Genomic DNA, 19,432 nt, shown 5'->3' on the forward strand with positions numbered 1-19,432 from the left:
TTCACGACCCAAGGTAGAGATTTACGTCCCCAGATATAGATTCACGACCCTAGGTAGAGATTCACGGCCCCAGGTAGAGATTCACGACCTCACATAGTGTTTCACGACCCAAGGTAGATATTCACGACTCCAGGTAGAGATTTACGTCCCCAGGTATAGATTCACGGTCCCAGGTAGAGATTCACGGCCCCAGGTAGAGATTCACGACACCACGTAGTGTTTCACGACCCAAGGTAGATATTCACGGTCCCAGGTAGAGATTCACGTCCCCAGGTAGAAATTTACGACCCTAGGTAGAGATTCACGACCCCAGGTAGAGATTTACGTCCCCAGGTAGAGATTCACGGTCCCAGGTAGAGATTCACGTCCCCAGGTAGAGATTCACGGTCCCAGGTAGAGATTCACTCCCCCAGGTAGAGATTTACGTCCCCAGGTAGAGATTCACGTCCCCAGGTAGAGATTTACGATCCCAGGTAGAGATTATCTAAGTACGTAATATAGTGTTGATGGATAGCCACGTGTAAAATGTACAGATTGATAACTAACTTCTTTGTATCGAGGCCATAAGTTATCTTCTTTTCGGTTGTAAATTATATTCAGTGTTGGAAAAAGTAAAACAGTAACAAATACTTTATCTGAAACGAATTCTGGGAAGGACAAATGCTTCCACTAATCTATAAACCCACGTGGTCTCAAATTTAAAACCTGAGTTAATCGAACTGATGGACGATGTGTTATATGTCTTGTTACTACACTCCTGTCAATGTGAACTAAGTGGGCTGGTAACACAGTTTAGACTGTAATCAGTTATTGATCCTTAAAGATCTTAATCGGAAGGTTGATCAAATATTCCTCTATCTTCAGGACTATGCACCATCAGGTGCAGTGTATTGAATAATGTATGAATAAGAGCATGTATTACCTGTTAAAAATCGAAGAATCCTCATTTCGCGTGAATGGCTAATTATCAGTATTGTTGAGGAATTCTTTTCTGTCATATTTTTGAAAAATGAAAATATGAACTATATATTTAATATTCAATGGGAAGGAGCCATTTAATGTTTTGTATTCATTACTTTTTTTACGATAAAAGTGCATGTAGAAAAATATTCATAGAAAATTAACTATATGACAAAAAAGGCAGTCTGTGCCATAATATTGGACGTCTTACATACAAGTAAATACATATCATACAGCAATTGAGGTGATCTTGACTAATCAAAGTACATTCAATAAGTATCTTTTTGGTTATGTTGCTTACAAAATTGCTTTTAATTTTGGCGTAAAATAGGAAAATTGCCATTGAAAACGAGCTGTAACAGAACTACTGGCGTTGATATGCTTTAAATAGAAGGAGACGGCAAGGCGGTAATGATTGCTCCAATACGGATAGGTTTAGGTATGATACATCAAATATTGATCTCATTTGTAATAACTAGATGCACGTGATTACTCTTTACATAAAAATCAACTATTCTCAAACAATCAATAAGTTCATTGTTAGAAACAATATGACTGATTATAGTGGTTATACAGCCGGGCTTCAAATGTATTCAGCGTTGGTGATGTGACGACCTTGTTTAATAGCTAACCACTCTACCGTCCCTTTTAAATGACAAGTTGTGTTATATTTAAGAAATCCTTCCACTGCAGAAATGTCGTATCATCAGTTTGTTAGTTGGAATACTTGTATCATATTTCCAAGTACCCTATAATATGTCAGTGTTGGTAATTTAGGTGTATATGTGAGAGTGATGTGTGCTATACTGTCATTAGAAATTCAATCTGTTATAAATGTCGGAGCCGTTGCAAGGTGTAAGTCTCCAAATATCTACCTATTTATACATGACCGTGGTGAGGGCAAGCTAGTTGGACCAAATGTATAAGCATAAAAGTTAAGATAAAAGATCAGATTTGATTGAAATTGGCCGTTTATTAATATATAAACGACGAACTTGAAACATAAACGTTTCAAGCATGAACAACAAATTTTACATGAGAAGACATTTGGTCCTAGGTGGGGATTTGGCCGTTTATTAATATATAAACGACGAACTTGAAACATAAACGTTTCAAGCATGAACAACAAATTTTACATGAGAAGACATTTGGTCCTAGGTGGGGATTTGGCCGTTTATTAATATATAAACGACGAACTTGAAACATAAACGTTTCAAGCATGAACAACAAATTTTACATGAGAAGACATTTGGTCCTAGGTGGGGATTTGGCCGTTTATTAATATATAAACGACGAACTTGAAACATAAACGTTTCAAGCATGAACAACAAATTTTACATGAGAAGACATTTGGTCCTAGGTGGGGATCAAAAACGCCACCATGGTGTTCTCACAAATTATAAATAATTTTTAGAACAACATACCCCTAAATGTCTGAGCCGTTGCAAGGTGTAAGTCTCCAAATATCTACCTATATTTACATGCAAACATAAAGTATATGTGAAATACAAAAAAGATGGCTCAATGGTGTTGATCACATCAGATCACGAAGTAGCAAACACAATAAAAGAAAACCTACAGTATCGATCCCATACCTGTACATTACGGCTTAAATGTTCGATAAAGTGTAGCAATGGTCCGGGAAGGGGGGGGGTAGCCCTCTGAATTCTGATGGGGGGGGGGGGGGTAAGGGAGGTTTATAGATGACACAGGTGAAACTGTGATACTCTCTATAAATACATGCCTTTTCAAGTATTTTGTAAACTTTGCATTGATTTCAGTCGTTGTGCATTACAGCCTATGATATCGTGTTCCCGAGTCATATTTCGATCAAAGTCTGCAAGCACACCGTGTGCTTTAATTATTGATTGTTTGATGTAACCCGGCATGCTTCGTTTAAAGTCGTATCGATAGTACCTCCGTACCTGTAAACTGAAAAGCTTTATCTTAAGTTCTGGAAGGACAATTTCATCCCTGATCTTTGCTGTAACCCTTTGAAGTCTGATGGATGATCACTCACTCCCTGATCTTTCCTGCAACTTTCTAGAGTATGATGGATGGCATTTGCTGTAAGCCTCTGATGTATGATGGGTGAACAATCCGTCCCTGACCTTTGTTGTAGCCCTCTGAATTCTGATGGAATGTTAATCCGTCCCTGGCCTTTGCTGTAAGCCTCTAGAGTATGATGGATGGTCACTCACTCCCTGATCTTTCCTTCAACTTTCTACAGTATGATGGATGGTCACTCCGTCCCTGACATTTTACATGTATTTGTTGTACCCTAGATATTTGTCGTATCCTACATGTTACGTCGCCCTTGGTATTTGTCTTACCCTACATGTTACGTCGCCCTTGGTATTTGTCTTACCTTACATGTTACATCATCCGTGATATTTGTCTTACCCTACATGTTACGTCGCCCTTGATATTTGTCTTACCCTACATGTTACGTCGCCCTTGGTATTTGTCTTACCCTACATGTTACATCATCCGTGATATTTGTCTTACCCTACATGTTACGTCGCCCTTGATATTTGTCTTACCCTACATGTTACGTCGCCCTTGATATTTGTCTTACCCTACATGTTACGTCGCCCTTGATATTTGTCTTACCCTACATGTTACGTCGCCCTTGATATTTGTCTTACCCTACATGTTACGTCGCCCTTGGTATTTGTCTTACCCTACATGTTACATCATCCGTGATATTTGTCTTACCCTACATGTTATATCATCCGTGATATTTGTCTTACCCTACATGTTACATCATCCGTGATATTTGTCTTACCCTACATGTTACGTCGCCCTTGATATTTGTCTTACCCTACATGTTACGTCGCCCTTGGTATTTGTCTTACCCTACATGTTACGTCGCCCTTGGTATTTGTCTTACCCTACATGTTACATCATCCGTGATATTTGTCTTACCCTACATGTTTCATCTTCCGTGATATTTGTGTTACCCTACATGTTACGTCATCCGTGATATTTGCCGTACCCTCATCAGATCTGCACGACTCCTCCAACATCTGATGGATCGTAGCGCCGTTTCAGGCATTTAGTATATTAGTACGTGCTGGCTGCCAAAAATAACCCAAACTGATTTAATTATACGCGAGTAAGTGAGTCCACGCCTCTTTGTCGTTACATATGTTTTTGTCTATTTAGGTTTTCTTGTACACACAATTAACACCTGGTACATCACTCCATCATTTAAGATCAAAACAAATAGTTACACACAGTTAACATGGGGTACATCACTCCATCATTTAAGATCAAAACAAAGTGTTACACACAATTAACACGGGGTACATCACTCCATCATTTAAGATCAAAACAAATTGTTACACACAATTAACATGGGGTACATCACTCCATCATTTAAGATCAAAACAAAGTGTTACACACAATTAACACGGGGTACATCACTCCATCATTTAAGATCAAAACAAATTGTTACACACAATTAACATGGGGTACATCACTCCATCATTTAAGATCAAAACAAAAAGTTACATACAACTGACACTTCATTCAGTATTTTGATAAGCTATAGATATCTGATATTTTATATAATTTTATCAAAGTATTAAATTCACGTGTACCGGTGTAGCTGTTTATAAGAATTTTTACATAACCATATTTTAATTTCTGTGCTCTAATTGATGTCAAGGTTAGGCTGTCTATGAAAACACAGCAAAAATGATAAAAATATTGCAAAGCATGAATGAGTATACAGGAAAATTAATTAGTGAATAAAATTCAGTTCCGTACTGAAATAAAACAACCAGAGTCAAAGGTTATTTGTAACGATTATTCAACTTAACTAAAATTAGACCACGAAGTTAGATTTAGTATTGTAAGGTGGTTTTAAACTACCGAGTTATGTAAAATAGTATCTGATTAAATTAAGATAAATATTGAAATTCAAAACTGAGATATCATAATTATGAATATAATTTTAAGATATGATAAAACACACGTAAATCCACAGCCATATTGACACTTTATCCTATTTTGAAACTGTATTTTAACGTTCTATTGTTCAAACACGATAGGACGGGCTGGCTATTGTACGTGACAATTTATGAAAAAATAGATTGATAGGAGATTGAATCGGTATTCAAGACTGAAGAACCTATGTGGAATAAACTGTTGGGCCATATATTCAGTCACTTTAGAGGAAGGCTTTCATACAATCACTATGTCTTTAACTTGACATTGTAAGCTTTACGTATTTTACTTATGTAGATACTCAGATATCACACTTTCATTGATGTTGTAATTACTGGTATTCCAGTGTCTACAGGATTGTTCATTATTCGATTTATTGATGTCATCTTTACACTTTTGATTGTTGTAGGCTCGGGTCTCTTAATGTTTGTCAAACTCTGTATCCCAAACATTATCTATTTCTACTTATTTCTAGTCATAAATGCATTGTCACTCGTGCCAATAAGTAATAAGTTTTTCACCTGCCTTTAAAACTACTTCTTTTCGCTGATATATTTTTGTTACGCACGAATCCCTGTTTGTAAAGCAACCACTGTGGAACCACAACGGAAGACAAAATTATGGTCTATATACAGACACCAAGCTACAGAGAGTCAGGTTCACTGATTTTGCCGGCTGTTCGACAGTAGTGGTAATATTGTGTGGCAGTCATTGTCACGGATAACAGCGGTGATGGCAGGGTACCTGGCTTTTCTGAATCTTTTATTAGTCTCCTACCAAGTTCAAGCTGCCTGTAATATCAGGTAAGTCTACATACATCAAAATGGATATTATATCATCAAGCTCAGGTTGATATCTTCTATCTACGATATATATTTGTGTTAAATGTTTGGCCATACTACTGTGACACGTGTTCAGTTCAAGTTTTTTAAATCCGAAGGTGACTCATACTGAAAAATACTATGGTAAACAGTGAAGGTTGAAGAAATGGAACATTATCACGTATAACTGGATATATAACTTGGCGATGATACACTTAGTTTTGGGTAATGCTATTGGATGTACTCTATATTGATGGTATTTCCTATGTACATTTTGTGTTTCAAATATTCAAGGGTTGTATTATTGAGAAGGTAGTGTACTTGATATTCTATGAGATATCATTACTCAGATCAGAGACGAAATACCGACAGATCGGACTTCGATTTCAGGGAAGCTGATATCAAGGCCTCGATCAATTAGTGTGTAACACTTATAAGTCAATAGAAACTGAATAGAAACAATAGGAAGGATGAGGAACAAGGCAATGCCTACAAGCATATATATGTATATATATATAAAGGCTGCAGTATCAGATACCTACTACAAACTGAATGTTGTCGTACCAGCTAGATCGGTATTTGGAAAGTATACATGTAGATTTATTTGGAATGAATTCTCCGGAGGTTATCATTTGATGTTCGTTAAAACAGGTGTTTCTACCTTAATTGTTATGGTCGTCAAAAGTGGAAAGTGCACGAAATTAAAATGTTTTCATATACGAGACACTTAAACAGGCTTTAAAGAAAGACAGGGAAAAACCCAATACAATATCTATCTGATTATTAACGAAGCTATTAAGTGATTTAAATGTCTTACAATCTCAAGTAACTAATGGCTGAAATAAAACGATGACTATACGAGAAATGAAGCCTTACACGCACATTGAATCTACAAATGATGACGATACATATAACTGAACTTAAAATTTAACTTCTCAATTTTCGTTATTACGGAGACATTTCTTTCGTAAAATGATGTCTTTCAGCATGACTTGGCACGTTTGTTCTATGAGATACATGGCATGCTAACCTCGGTTCTACCTAGGTCATGTCCTTGACATATTTATGTGTATATACCGTGTCATGTACATAGGTACCCATTTGTGACTAAGGGGTGACATTGACTACCTCATTGATAATTAAACTATGATGATATATAACATTATCATTTGACGCATATATATCACTGATGAAAACTTGTTTGTTATACATATTGTATATCTGAAATACCAGAAAAATTGGTGACCCGTGCTAAAGCATCCGTATCCTTCGACTAAGTGAAGTAATTCAGTATGGGTGCAGGCATTGTGTTTTCATGAAAGCCAAAATGATATATGAGTACTCTCCTTCCAAATGAGAGATGTAAGATGCATAGATGCATAGATAAATAGATAAAACATTTCAGAAAATTTTTCATATGTGACGAACAGCAGTTGAAGAGTTTTACATGAGACACTAATAGACCGCAAGGTAAGGCGATATCAAAGGCGTCCCGACCATTGTCATCATTACCTTCTGATGTAAGCTACGTATATGGAAGACGTCCCCCATCCTTGTCATCATTACCTACTGATGTAAGCTACGTATATGGAAGACGTCCCCATCCTTGTCATCATTACCTACTGACGTAAGCTACTAATATGGAAGACGTCCCCCATCCTTGTCATCATTACCTACTGATGTAAGCTACGTATATGGAAGACGTCCCCATCCTTGTCATCATTACCTACTGATGTAAGCTACGTATATGGAAGACGTCCCCCATCCTTGTCATCATTACCTACTGATGTAAGCTACTAATATGGAAGACGTCCCCCATCTTGTCATCATTACCTACTGATGTAAGCTACGTATATGGAAGACGTCCCCATCCTTGTCATCATTACCTACTGACGTAAGCTACTAATATGGAAGACGTCCCCCATCTTGTCATCATTACCTACTGATGTAAGCTACGTATATGGAAGACGTCCCCCATCTTGTCATCATTACCTATAGAAGACGTGGAAGACGTCCCCCCCCATACCTTCTTGTCATCATTACCTACTGATGTAAGCTACGTATATGGAAGACGTCCCCATCCTTGTCATCATTACCTACTGATGTAAGCTACGTATATGGAAGACGTCCCCATCCTTGTCATCATTACCTACTGATGTAAGCTACGTATATGGAAGACGTCCCCATCCTTGTCATCCTTGTTTACTGATATAAGCTACGTATATGGAAAACGTTCCCCGTCCTGGTCATCATTACTAACAGATGATAGCTATGTATGTTTTTTTTTTTTTTCAAAACAGGAGCATGCGGAGATAATTTTTGGTAAAGTGCAAACAATGCCCACGAATATAGAGGATGTAAATATAATGTACATATTGCAGCTGTTGTAGAGAAACAAGTGTAACAATTTAGGCGCCTAGCATACGACTGCGGTATGGATATGTGTAGACAAATTACTACTTGGCGTGATAAATACCAAAATCTGTTGGTGATTACCCATAATATGTTTATAAACTGTATTGTAATGACAATATTTAACATACAGTAGCCTCTGTAGGAAAAGGGAATCCAAACTATCCAGCGAGAACACAATTCGAGTGTAAACCTGAATAACTGACCAATGAACAGTGTACACAATGAAATAGTTAAGATAATTTATACAAATATGTTTAATATCTGTTTTCCATTATGGCAACAAAAAACACATAGTACAACAACAAACATCTTTATGTACATCATCAGTCAGCAGTCAAACCTATTTCCCCGAGGTGTTCCCCGGGTCCAACGCGATGAACGAAGCCTTATCCAAAGTAATCAGGTGCTGAAAAGGTATATAATACTTTTGTCCTGTTTGGAAGTATCATTCTGATATCCCAGAGTTACCGCCCTTTGTTTCACTCTGTTAGATGGTATAGCGATAAGCTTGATAGCCAGTGGGTGCTGAGAATGGGACGTATGTACATAAGCAATCACGATCAGAAAGAGGCTTTATTACAATCGTTTGAATGGTTGTAAGTGTCCGGTTTCGACTATTGAACGGTTGGATACGATGTTTTAGCAATTTTGCCGGGAAACAATGAAAAGTGCTAAATATACATTTACCTAGAGAGTCAGGTATCAATAATTATATATAATAAGCTATGTCGTCTATAGAATATGGGGTTACTAACAATAAGACTCCGTACTAGTTAGTAAATACAAATGTGAGCAAAATAGTTTGAATAAATCATCATATAATGACACTTTATATAGAAGGTAGAAGTAAAAAAGAAATGATAATTTCACTAACAAATATCGATTGACGGTATACCAGAACCGACTATGTGTGACGTGATAGCTTTGTCAACGTATCTTTATTATCGACTATTCCTGAAAAGGTCGACTGCTTCCGAGTGATGAATTGTTCAAGCATATACAGTACCAGTGAGAGACATCAAACATGGCTAATCATGTTCATATCGTCGATTATGATTAGTGATATATTGAGATGTCATTCAAGGCTCTGGTATAGAATCAACGGACGGGATGATCTGGGTACGAAATTTAACTAGTGGGAACCAATTGGTCGCCTTACATAGTCTGATCATTATCAGTCCATGTACATACAAACAGCTTCACACAGCATACCATGTTGCTGTTAAATTGCTGTCATTATTACATCAGGATACATTTAGAGAGAGAAATAATTGTCTTTTACTGATAACCTCTATCTGTCCCTCACATTACAATTATACTGTAGATATAACTGTACCGATACGATTACCCAAAATGATCATCAATTTTAGGGTGGACAATTTCAGAACAGAATAAAATCATGTGTGATGCATGTTGAGGCCTGCTACTTTGTGTGTACGTTTTATTGATATACTAATGTTGTCCTTGTGGAGTTCTCACTGTAGAGAGTTAACACTATAGAGAGTTGTCTGGGATGTAGATTTGTCAGCCAACAATCTTTATTAACACTATAGGATGTTGACTGGGATGTAGATTTGTCAGCCCACGATCTTTATTAACACTAAAGGGTGTTGACTGGGATGTAGATTTGTCAGCCAACGATCTTTATTAACACTATAGGGTGTTGACTGGTATGTAGATTTGCTTTATTTTCGCATAGATAATATGACTGATTGATAATTATACAATGTAGTTGGTAGACAGGAAATAGATGTTGTCACCATAATTCGCCATTTGTGATATTTCTGCCAAATTGTCAGTCATAATGCATATGTTTGAGGTGATACCTAGAGAGTACCATTGTACTTGTATTTATTGTTGCCCTTGACGTTGATAACTGTCTATCATGCCTTTGCTGTCACTTCTGACACTGAAATGTTTCATTGGTAACATATTTTAGAGCCAATTTTAGTGCCAATCATTCAATTATGTATGTCAATAATTTTGTAAGCTTTTCAAAGTCAACAAATTAATTATCCTTTTACAACAACTTGTGTATGACTGACAAATCAATAACTCATTTGTTATCGTGTACAATTGTAGCGATAATATCTAACCAATCAGAGCCATAAAATGTATTGTCCCACATGTCATATAATTGCACAAATGGATACCGACAGACATGCTATCTAGCCTGCGTGTCATGCTGTGCAAATAAACAATTTATCTATGAGAATTGTCAAGAAAAAAGGTGAAGCTGTAAAAGTGCCAGCCTTCACATTTTCAGGAAACTTTCATTTTAAGCGGAAATTAGTCTATCAAACCGCCGAAGTTCTAATTAATGTGAAAGTGGCGTCACTAGACGGACAATACGATAGTCACATCACTGAATAACACCTCCCAGTAAAATATTCAAATAATGAGGTAATCAACACCTTTTATATGTGGATTTTTTTTCGATCACACGCACGTGACGCTTATTTGATAGATGAAAATTACCACATAAGGAAAATACCAATTGCCCGAAACAATCCTCAATATTCAGTTGTGGAGGTGCAGTGATTCCATAATTCACAAAAATAATCATTTCAAATACTCTCTAGCAAAGAAGTCAAATGCATGCACATGTTATGAAAAATGCCACTATTCTAATGTTACCTTGATATTCGGGGTTAACGTCAATCGCAAGCAATTACGTACACCAGCTATGTCTACCCCTTGCTTTCGGAAAGGATTGAACAAAAGACACTTTGTTGAATATTACTTTACAACACAGATACTAGAATTATCATAGATAAAGGATTAACTGAATTCATTATAATGTGTAGTAGTCCTTGGAGATGATAAGGGCATGAATATTTATGAGGCGTCTGGGGAAAGTCAGAATATTCGTCAGAATTGATATCTAAATATAGAAGAACGTACAAAAGAGACACAAGTGAATAACACCTTTTCAGAATTTAGAGTGAGACACAGCCGAGCCATACAGTGAAGTGGAGATTGAATTAACCCATAAGTCATATTTTAGTTTCTGGATAATTTCTGCCGTTGAATCTTTGATTTTCTTTTTTTTTTCAGTTGGGAAACACTGAACGAGCGGCTCTCCCAGGAGACCTACAATTTCTATAACCCGCCATGGTCTACGAATGGTATATTTATCTTTTTAATGTACACGTATCTCAACTATACTTAATACAGCATAGTGCTGGTACAACTTGTTACATCTGCAAATAGTTTATGATATTTCAATCATTTTAACACCACCATACCCTATTATAAACTGAATGTTCAAAATGTCAATAACTGACGTACAAACTTACAATACATGGTTTCTAGAGATACAGGTTATTGAAAACTGTATTGAGGTTTTACGATCGTGAGAGTTATGTCATTAAGATATAGTCTATTTCTTTCTACGATTCGAAGCTGCGAGTATTTATTGCTTGCCTGTTGGTTCTGTTGTTGTATACCTTTTTCTCATTTGAGGACGTGACATTACTTACTTGGATCGACCAAGATATACATGTCGGATGTCGTTGATGAAGCAGAACATGCTTACTCTTCCGGAACACCCGATATACCTATCTTTGTACTTTTTAAAAATTCTCCATGTAAATCTTTATTTTGTACGTACTTTTCCATTGTTTTATTGAATATGAATAGAAATGTTCACACGTTGATATTTCCTTTGTTTTATTGAATATGAATAGAAATGTTTACACGTTGATATTTCCTTTGTTTTATTGAATATGAATAGAAATGTTCACACGTTGATATTTCCTTTGTTTTTCAATATTCTCCTCGTGAATCTTTCTTTTGTTTATTCTTTGCTCTAGGTTTATTGCATTCTAGTTTAGATTATGTTCACGCTGGTTTTTTTTTTTTTTTTTTTTCTCGTCTTCTTGATGTTCAGTTGGAATGCTCCCTATTTCATCATTTTTGTTGTCCTTTTTCTTGTTTCTAAAGACACTGTCAAACTGTAAAAAACATGATATTACCCTGAATGTGGTTTAAAGTGGACCTTTGCAAGGCAGTAATACATAACAATCAAATCCCCACCTTTCCTTTTTCCTTCTTCTCCGACTCATTGCTTGAATCACTGTATTCAATTTCTAATCGTTTCCCAGTCTACCGAAAGGCCTTAATAGCGGACACATTTGCATAAAAATTTAATGATAATTTAAAGATAAACAAATTATGATAGCTCAAGATCGGCGCGGAGAACATGGCTTGTAGCTTGCTTCTCGCATATACAGACCATCATAATTTATTGCCTTGTTTGTACATCATTTGGTCTTTTTATTATTTCTCTGCTTAAGGTTTAGTGATGTATTAAAGACACTGTCAAGATAGATGTACATAAAAATATGATATTACACTAAAATTGTATTTTTCTTTGGTATAACCACGTGGACAACATTTACTGATGTTTCATGAACATATCTTCTATAAAGAGATATCATTCCGTTCATTTTACTTTTGCAACGAGCTTTATTGCTCTGTGCCGGGAAAATTACTTCGACCAGGTTTGAAGGAGTTATAACCCCATCAAACTGCATCTAAACACAGAATCATGTATGCATTCATTAAGTAAGAAAGCCATACTCTGTTCAAATAGACATGATAAAAAGGCTCCCTATTCCTTTTACAGGAGGTGAGAGTATAGATGTGAGACTTAAAGTCGGCATTTCTCAAATCAAAAGTACAGAAGAGTCCGTAAGTAAACCTTTTTATTATCCTGCGATTTTCCTGACATGTTGATAATAAATATTAGCATATGATAACCTTGTCCTCCGGATGGATATCTAGAAAGCTAGACACATCAACTTGTAACTAGTGCTTAGAGAAAGAAATGAAGAAGCGCGTCACAACGGTTGGTGCGTTACCATGTTTTCTTCAAAATGTTTCAAAATTCAGGTGTCTGGTAATTTGAAAATGCACTTGATTTGAAGGAGACCCAATTATATGTAGAGACAACGTTATTGGTGATGAGAATAATTGATGCTGAGCGCGTATATACATGTAACCGCGTCCCTGGTGATAAGTGAATGAAATTGACAAGGTCCACAAATTAGAATTATAAAGTGGGAGGGACTTCGCTAAGTTTAACCATGTTGTACTCTAAAGGTTTCAAAATTCGAGTTTTTGGTAATTCGAAAATATTTCTGCACATGACACAGTTGACGGAGACCTAATTCTATGTATATGTCTCTGGTATAGACAACGTAAATACACATGCAAGATTTTTTCTAGTTCTGGTATTCACAAAACATTTTTGATTATCATCATATTTTATTATATACAGGATATAACATTGACTCTACATGTACTACAGACCTGGAATGATCCGAGAGTATGTTTCAATGTGTCCTCTTTACCCTCTGGACAGACAACGGCAGCCCTGGTATATCGAAATCATGGGTTGTTATGGAATCCGGATGTATATCCAGAGGGCGCTGTGATGTCAACACAGCACGACATCATCCTTCCTAATATATTTATTAGGATTCAGCCAAATGGAACGGTTCTCAAGAGTAACAGGTTGGTTTCGTTTCGCTTGTTTGAAATTTGATTGAGTTATAAGAATGCTGTAAATCATAGTTCGCGTGGGATTTGTTTTCGCGTTAATACGCGAGGAGTGTCAGTCTCGAATTCAAATTCTTCGCGATTGTTTGTATAGAACTAATTCTTGATGACAACCGTGCTGGTTCGGTTTACGATATCGGAGTCCATATATCCAATACCTCATCATTCGCGAATTGTAAGTCATTTATAAATCATCATTCGGGAAATCATGTATTCGCGAATATGTTTGAAGATGTAAATCCGCGAAATAAATCCGCGTGACTTGGTGATACTAAATCCGACCCACCACTTGGAGTATTTTCGTTTTAATTCTTGTGTGGAAGTGGTTTTCTTAACATAAGTGCTAGCAAGTCTGTGTAATATGATTAACGCACACAAGGTATTGCTAACGTTAAATGATACACAGATACTGCAAACTGCAAAATCCGTGGAAGTCAAAGATTTATATAAGATCGACTCAAATTTTACGGACCCTGCGAACAGATAAAGTACAGCGACCTCTGAAAGTCTTCTAGTTTCACCCTGATTTCACGAAATTTCAGTCGGAAGTTGAAATTTCATTGCAGGTTGATGAAAATTATATAAGAAGTTTTACGGTCGTCATAGTGATCTCATTGAGAAATGTTTCTTTTTCCGATATGAATGTAGACGTGTTTGATGCGTGTTTGTTGGTTCCGTCGTTATATACCTAGTCCTCATTTGAGAATGTGATATAACTAGACTAAGATTTGCGTGGCGGGTGTCGTCGATGAAGCAGAAGACGCTTACTCTTTCGAAACACATTCCTTGTACATTTCCATGAGTCAACATGTAAATCTTTGTTTTGTTCATATTTTGCCCTATAATATGAGTTTGAATTATGATTATGTTGACATGTTGGTATTGTTTTGTTGTTTTTCGCTGCACACCTATTTAAGCATTGTACCAAAACAAGAGTGAATAACACCGGCCTTAAAAAGCATCATACAGCTTCTTGTGTACATCAAGACTAGCCGGTGATACTCGGAACTTGAAGTATTGATTTTCTACAGCCAAAGTAGAAAATCAAAATTATCTGCAACAAATGTCAAATCCCAGTTGGAGGCGCCCTTACCCGACATTTCATTGCATTTCGTAAATGACTGCCTCACAAAAAGTACTCTTAAGTGTTGAACATTCTCAACGAGGAAAGGTTTGTAAACTATGACCTAGATAAATGTTGTTAGTAGGCTTTTTCAAATGAAACTATACCAATCACAAGATTACTTTTACTGGTAAAGATAAATATTGATTTAATATACCTTCTGCCATTTTCAGATTGTCTCTCCAGATTACATGTCCTTCGTCTGACTCCAAGTTTCCTCATGGCAACCAGCGCTGCACTGTCCGGTTCAAAAGCTGTAAGATCTGTATTTGTTTTGCGTTGTAATGCAGTACAACATGGACCTGACGACTTTATCATTTGTCGATACTACCATGTTAATTAGCAGTGGTCACACAGCTCCAGCCATTAAAAGTACTTTACAGTGAATAACACAGTATAATTTAAGAATTAAATCAGTTTAAGACAATATGATAAAAAATGTGTGTTATAGCTGTTTCATCCTTTCAATGACGACAGTCCGTCAAGATAACGATAAGATCAGAGAAAATTATTCGATTTTTATGATTACACCATATTGAAAAAAATATATGGAAATTTTATTTCTCGACCATGATCCAGTTCGGGACCTTACCATAAAAATGAGAATGAGTTTCAAGTGACTTCAGTAAAAAAAATGACGCGTAACTGTAGCGATTTTGATAGAAAATATTACAGGAAATTTCTGTACCTTTCTCACCATGAGCGAAGCACGTTTTTATTTATTTATTTGGGTTTTCTTTTCTCTGTGGTTCACCCTAGGTTACGATTAAAGTTCCTTCAGCAGTGTGCGTTCCAGTGCATTCTTACATTGTCTATAGTATATATATCTTACGTAACTACAAAACCACGCTGCGGTATGAAAATGTAACATTCATCATAAACCTATCCATTTCATTATGTAACATTCCTCATAAACCTATCCATTTTCAAAGGGTCCCATCAAAAAGTAAAGTAAGATATTGACAATAGGATGTATTTACTCTCACTTCTATTTCGCGTGAGATTTATTTTCGCGTTAATACGCGAAGACAATGGCATCTATTTTGACTGGATTAATGGTATCGGGTCTCACAGTGTCCATCTATTTACTATCTCATCATTCACGAGTTCAAAGTCATTTCTAGGTCAGCGTTTGCGAAATCGTGTATTTACGAACATGCCTGAAGAGGCAAATCCGCGAAATGAAGTGCTCGCGAAATCGAGGTGATTTACAGTATTTAAAGCACGTATTCCACAACCTTTATATACGCTCTATCCATCACGGCATCAAAGACACCACGAGCTTGAGAGTAAAGACCGACTGTGTCTATATCGGCAATCAATGCAAAAATAAAATTCAGAACAATGGTAGAGCAGCGGTGTGTCAGAATATATTTGTTGATGCAAGGCAGATGGCAAAGACCACTGTAAATATGTAATATATACCAGTATTGACTGCTTGGGTTGCATATTGAAACAAACATCCTCATTGACCATAAAACCTATTTATATATACATAGTATCTCGGCTAGACGGTAGAGATACTGGGATTATTGAGAAATTGTGGCAATCCTTTTTCAAAATTACTGTGATATTACAAATAAAACAAGCTTAAGTTTGTTTTAATTTTTACCTTTAATTTTACAGATGTTACATTGCAACATTACTGTGGTATTTGTTTGACGATGTATTAATTGTAACACACTGTTTTTACCCTAGATTCATTCACAAAAGACGAGATATCCCTGAGCTGGCTAAATGGAGGTTTCGAAATGCTCGAAGATCTCTCATCAAACGTCGACGTAGAGGATATTATAGTGGACACGTGCAAACACGTCTTATTTTTAGGTACACTCTTATAGAAATCGTAAAAAGGAGGAATAAAGTGTTTAAAATGATTGATAAGACTTTTCCATTTCTGCATTACAACATGTTAGACATAGTTTAAAGATGCTAAAATAGCCACTTTGGATCTGATAGGCATATAACGCAATTTCAGTCTGGATCGAGCTTTTCTCGGTTGTGTACTTGTGTAAAGTGCTTGTATTTACAGATATTCTAAATGACAAATGTAATAATGAAATATTTGTACAAAACGCAGTTTGCCCACCAGGAAACAGCAAAATGGAAATATTATTTCTTGTGTTTACTTTTTGACAGTTTTTTATATATATATTTTTACGCTTCTTTCAAATAAAAATAAAAAAAATCATTAAACGTTCGAAATGCACTGACCGAACAGCCCGACAACTGACAGAAAGCAAAAACGCCGATTTCCAGGTTGTCAGAATTGACTTTTATCGAAGTGTCACTTTCACATCGGAAATGTAACAAAATGAACTCAGTATTGTTGTGTAGGAGACACTTGCTAAAATAGTCATTATTTACACACGTTGACATCTCTTTAGTCAGGACATTAAACTGCAAGAAATTGGCCAAAACTGATGTTAGGACTACTTTCAGTCGCTTTTTACAAATACTCTTCAAAAAACTAACCATCAAGATCTATTTCGGTAACCTACAATTAATATCAATTTTTTTATCTGCAGAAGTATGCATTTGATTTTTTTCAAAACAAATTAAAGTGTAACAATAACTACAGAACAGCATAGATTAACTCGCGATTGTAGTCAGTAATAAATGAAAATGTTATGATCTACTGTCTTTCAATACTTGCACTGAAATTTTAAAAGTGAAATCTGTTTGGTAAAAAAGAAATAAATCTTTGAAGTTCTTCAGTCTTGCTCAGAGAAGTTTAACCCAACGGGGACCCAGATACTAAATACCAACTCTCCCTTCTCACTGAAGGAACATGCTGAAAACCTTGCTCATCTGCTACAACTACACAAGTAACAAAAACACATTTTATCACATTTCAGATGAACAACCTTGCGTTGAGCTGAGCTTGTTGCTGAGGAGAAATTTCGATGTATATCTAGTTCGCATTTACCTGCCGAGCGCCGTTGTTGTATTTTTGTCTTGGATTAGCCTGTGGATAGATGTGCGCCAGGTGCCTGCACGTACGGGGCTAAGTGTGGTTTGTGTGCTGTCACTAATGACGCAGACCGTCGGGTTGATGGTGATCTCTGATGATGATGGAGACGTTTTGGCGGTGGATGCCTGGCTGATGGTTTGTCTGCTGTTCACTGTGTGGGCGCTAGTGACATTTATAATAGCTCATTATGAAGACAGCGCCAGTCAAAGAAAGGCTCAGGCGGCTGATAAACTAATAGTAAGTTATTATTGCTGTGAAGACATATAACACCTATATTTTTAACGTAATTCTAACAACCTTGGTGACATGTCAGACTGCGATTTCCAGTAAATCTCCTTACTTTTCAAGACATTTTCACCCCGTTTTTCATTGTCTGTCGCTAAACTCTATCAGTCATAACATAAATGAATTATTCAAAATTTAAATCTGGCATTACCTACGACAAAGTGCGCGTTTCACATTTTCCTTTAAAGATAATTTTCTTTAATTACATGTTTTAGGTGGAAGAGGGGAAAAAGCCTAAAAGGAAAGCGTGTACCAGTGTAAGATACAAAAGACTTGAGCGTATTGTCAAATTCTTATATCCTACATCATTTGTTGTCTTCAATCTGATCTACTGGGCGTACTTTCTGTCTGTCTGAAATCCAATGAAGACAATTATAATCATCTCCATAATTTGAAAGTGTTAACGTATAATTCGGGGCTAGACAAGGACAATACGTAATATCCATTTCGTCCGTAATGCATTTGTTACCTCTTGGTATAAGAATTTTAACGGTTTCAACTTCTGACATCTACACCAGTTTTGTAATTAAGAATGGTAACAGTACCAGAAAAGATTTATCTATTTATTGTTGTTTTTAGACTGAACAAGTAATGTACTATACCATGTAATCTTGTCGACCAGTACAGACGTTCTAAATAACAGCACTCTCTAGCGTGTCACGTGATCATTGGATAGATATTAATATATCATTGCTACGTGATCGTTATGTGCTTGTGTTGTATTATTTAAAGCTAAATTATATCTACGGGTTAGCTTTACTATTTAACTGCATTCCGACCCGCGACAAAGTTCACTGGCGACAGAGGAACAATTACGTTTATATTGCATCGCAGTATGATAAATGAAAAAGTACTTCATGTGTGAAATACGCGTCCATTTCAACTTTTTGTATGTACACCTATTTTACAAGTAAGAATATAGTTAATAATAACAGAAAGAGTTTTAAACATTGCCGAGCACATTTACTTTGTCCAGACGAATTTCATTTAAACTGGAGTTACCATACGGGACATAAATTACTGCTCCATATTCTGACGGTGTTTCTTTGTACATTGTGTTAATGTAACCGATGGTTACACGGGAAATGTGCAATGAGGAACATTAACAAGAAGCTACCAAATACCATGAGCATACAGCGAAGTGTAGACACATTGCTGTTCCCGGTAGAAGTTGGCGACAGAGTTCCTTTCAGTCATGACGTTTGTTAACAAAACGGCAATTATCCGGAATATACGTGCAGGGCACCCTGATGGCTATAGTACAGAAGACATCAGCAGAGCCGAAACCAAGTATTAGCAAGCATTGATCACCATGGTCACCCACCAACCAGAGAA

The 19,432-nt window shown here is 36.4% G+C and overlaps 1 protein-coding gene across 1 annotated transcript; it reads left to right on the plus strand.

The window, feature by feature from the left end:
• The first annotated feature begins 5,646 nt into the window (after window positions 1-5,646).
• LOC132545340 (glutamate-gated chloride channel-like) lies at window positions 5,647-18,871 on the plus strand. Its single transcript, XM_060209017.1, has 8 exons — window positions 5,647-5,717; window positions 11,208-11,278; window positions 12,781-12,845; window positions 13,435-13,670; window positions 15,012-15,094; window positions 16,537-16,665; window positions 17,697-18,049; window positions 18,313-18,871. Exons 1-8 carry the CDS (start codon window positions 5,647-5,649, stop codon window positions 18,451-18,453), a joined length of 1,149 nt encoding a protein of 382 aa, XP_060065000.1. The 3' UTR covers window positions 18,454-18,871.
• Window positions 18,872-19,432: the final 561 nt, after the last annotated feature.

The sequence above is a fragment of the Ylistrum balloti genome, unplaced genomic scaffold (assembly GCF_031769215.1).
Source record: "Ylistrum balloti isolate Yb309-2 unplaced genomic scaffold, AGI_CSIRO_Ybal_v1 Utg369840, whole genome shotgun sequence".
NCBI lineage: Eukaryota > Metazoa > Mollusca > Bivalvia > Pectinida > Pectinidae > Ylistrum > Ylistrum balloti.

Coding starts and splice junctions, on each gene's coding strand:
- LOC132545340 (XM_060209017.1), top strand. CDS start 5,647: ATGGCAGGGTACCTGGCTTTTCTGAATCTTTTATTAGTCTCCTACCAA. Junction 12,846..13,434: donor TCAAAAGTACAGAAGAGTCC/GTAAGTAAACCT, acceptor TATTATATACAG/GATATAACATTGACTCTACA. Junction 13,671..15,011: donor ACGGTTCTCAAGAGTAACAG/GTTGGTTTCGTT, acceptor TGCCATTTTCAG/ATTGTCTCTCCAGATTACAT.